The sequence below is a fragment of the Carlito syrichta genome, unplaced genomic scaffold, assembly GCF_000164805.1.
Source record: "Carlito syrichta isolate Samal-C Ts95f unplaced genomic scaffold, Tarsius_syrichta-2.0.1 Scaffold123967, whole genome shotgun sequence".
NCBI classification, from domain to species: domain Eukaryota; kingdom Metazoa; phylum Chordata; class Mammalia; order Primates; family Tarsiidae; genus Carlito; species Carlito syrichta.
In genome coordinates, this window is record NW_007068063.1 from 10,718 (window position 1) to 13,734 (window position 3,017).

The 3,017-nt window shown below is 65.1% G+C and overlaps 1 protein-coding gene across 1 annotated transcript in view; it reads left to right on the plus strand.

Annotated features, from left to right (window-relative positions):
- Positions 1-3,017, plus strand: part of TLE2 (transducin like enhancer of split 2) — a gene marked incomplete at its 5' end in the record, with an annotated part of 14,284 nt that overhangs the window by 9,540 nt on the left and 1,727 nt on the right. The window contains 3 exons of the mRNA XM_021707761.1: positions 410-688; positions 801-948; positions 2,609-2,759. Of these exons, the coding sequence (XP_021563436.1) occupies positions 410-688; positions 801-948; positions 2,609-2,759 (578 nt within the window). The remainder of the gene's footprint in view (positions 1-409; positions 689-800; positions 949-2,608; positions 2,760-3,017) is intronic.

The window sequence follows — 3,017 nt, forward strand, 5'->3', positions numbered from 1 at the left end:
TGGGCGGGGCGTGCGGGGCGGGGCGGGGCTTAGGGGCGGGGATCTGGAGGCCAGCCCTGGACGGGGCTTCCGGGTGGAGGGCGGGGCTTGTGGCCAAACGGGGTGGAGTGTGCGGGCGAATCGGCGCGGGGCGGGGCTTACGAGGGGGGCGGAGCTAATAAGCCAAGAGGCGGGGCTTTTAGGCCAAAGGGGCCGGGAGTTACCGGTGGCGGGCGGGGCTTAGAGTCAAATGGGGCGTTGTTTGCAGGCCAAGCTTGGTGGGACCTGCAGGCAGGGGGCGGGGCTTTGGGCCCACCTGGGCGGGGCCTGCAGCCCAGGGGGCGGGGTTTTCAGGCCAGCCTGGGGGGGCTCGCTTCGGGCTCTGGAGACCCGAGGCCGGGCTAGGTCCTCGAACTTGACCCGGGACCAGCCCTAGCTCCCTCCCCCCTCCCTGGCCCCAGAACCGAGATAATTACATCCGCTCGTGCAAGCTGCTGCCCGACGGCCGGAGCCTGATCGTGGGAGGCGAGGCCAGCACCCTGTCCATCTGGGACCTGGCGGCGCCCACCCCCCGCATCAAGGCCGAGCTGACCTCCTCGGCCCCCGCCTGCTACGCCCTGGCCGTCAGCCCCGACGCCAAGGTCTGCTTCTCCTGCTGCAGCGACGGCAACATCGTGGTCTGGGACCTGCAGAACCAGACGATGGTCAGGTGGGTGACGGTCCGGTGGGCGCGGGCGCTCTGGGCCTCCGGCGAGCCTCGGGCTGCGGGGCGGCGCGACCGGCCCGGCTCTGGATGGAGGCCTGCGCCCTTCTCCCTCCAGGCAGTTCCAGGGCCACACGGACGGGGCCAGCTGCATCGACATTTCCGATTACGGCACCCGGCTGTGGACGGGCGGCCTGGACAACACGGTCCGCTGCTGGGACCTGCGGGAGGGTCGCCAGCTGCAGCAGCACGACTTCAGCTCGCAGGTGCCCGGCGGGCTCTGCGGGAGGGGGTGGAGACCCGGGACCCCAGCCACCTGTCCTCTTCCCGTGGAGCGCCCACTTCCAGAGGCCGGACCCGACCGATACCTGCCGCGGTGTCCGTCTTTTTTGTCCTCCAGACAGGTCCACAGGCTTCCCCTTTGACTCTCCAGAGATGCAGGGAAACACAAAAGAGCTGATTCATTTTCAGCTGTGGGCCACTAAGGCCCTCGGATCTTCTTCCCTCGTGCCTTTGTTCAGGCGTTCCCTGGTAGCTTTGTCTCTTCCTGGGTAGCTGTTTTCTCCTCCCCAACAAGAGTCGCCCTCTGGAGCCCAGCCAGAGCCCTTGGCCTGCCCTTCCTCACTGAGGATGTCCCCGCTGACGGGGGACGGGTGGAGGCTGACATGGGAGCTGGGCACGGAGAGGTCCCCCCATGGAGGCCGTTGAGGGAGTCCAGGTGAAGAGGTGAGACCCAGCAGGGTCCTCAGGGCTGAGCAGAATCAAGGCGAGGGCTTCAGGCGCCCGGGACCCAGAGTCTGCCCCTCTGGCTTTGGGGGCAGGGTGTGACCTCTTGTCCTGTCATTTGGGGTTTCCAGGGGCTGGTCCCACCCCATACGTGGGACACCTCTGAGACTTCCGCACTGTGTTCCCTCTGGCTTTCCCTTTTTTTTTTGAGTTGGAGTCTCACTCTGTCGCCCAGACTGGAGTGCAGTGGCCGGGAGCGGCCACTGCAGCCTCGACCCACTGGGCTCCGGCCTCAGCCTTCCGGCAGCCGGAACTACAGGCGCGCGCTACCACGCCCGGCTCATTTTTTGATTTATTGATTTATTGATGAGATGAGGTCTCGCTGCCCAGGCGGGTCTCAAACCCGCGGGCTCAGGCGGTCCACTCACCTCAACCTCCCAAAGACGCGGGATGACAGGCTGAGCCACCGAGCCCGGCGTAGGTTTCAGAGGCAAACTGGACAGAGGGCAAGCTGGCGATGGGTCTTGAAGAATGAGTAATTCATCAGTTAAAGAAAGAAAAGGCTGGCTGGGCTTGGGGACTCACGCCTGTCATCCCAACCCTTTCGGAGGCCGAGGCGGGAGGATCGCTTGAGCCTAGGGGTTTGAGACCAGCCTGGGCCACCTAGCGAGACCTCGGCTCTACAAAAAATAAAAACAACTAGCCAGGTGGCGCGTGCCTGTCGTTCCTGCTACTCGGGAGGCAGAAGGATGGCCTGAGCCCAGCAGGTCGAGGCTGCAGTGCCCGTGAGCGTGCACCGCCCTCCAACCTGGGCGAGAGTGAAACTCTGACTCAAAAAAAGAAAAAGAAAGTGGAGTCCTGGCTGCCTGGCCTTGGCCTCTCTGGACTCGCATTGTGACCTTGGGCGGGCTGTGTGACCTTGTAGAATCCACTTCGGCTTCTCACGGGGAGCCATTGTGCTCCCTGGCTACCCCTCCGCCCGCCCACTCAGTGCTGTTGAGGCTCAGAGCAAGTGACGGATGTACACCGTGCACCGGGGGTCCCGTGTGGTTCTGATGAATATTAATGGCCCGACACGCGGCCACCCGCTGAGCAGCCGGGGCCAGCTGTCTCTCCCAGCAGGGCGCAGCCGGAGGAGATCGGGTGCTGGACCGCCCCCAGGGGCCGTGACCCGTCCCTGCCCTCCCTTTGCACTCCCAGATCTTCTCCCTGGGCCACTGCCCCAACCAGGACTGGCTGGCCGTGGGCATGGAGAGCAGCAGCGTGGAGATCCTGCACGTGCGCAAGCCCGAGAAGTACCAGCTGCACCTGCACGAGAGCTGCGTGCTGTCGCTCAAGTTCGCATCCTGCGGTGCGTCTCCAGGACGGGCCACCCCGAAGCGGGCCCCAACCGGCCGGGGGCAGCGGCTCACGCCTGTCTTTTGGTTCTGGGGGGGTGTTCTTTGAGGTGTCTCCCAGGCTGGCGTGCAGTGGCACGCTCCAGGCCACCGCGGCCTCGACGTGCTTCCAAGTGGCTGGGACTACGGGCACGTGCCACCACGCCCGACTGAGTTTTTGATTTATTGTAGAGATGAGGTCTGGCCAAGTTGCCCAGGCGGGTCTCGAACCC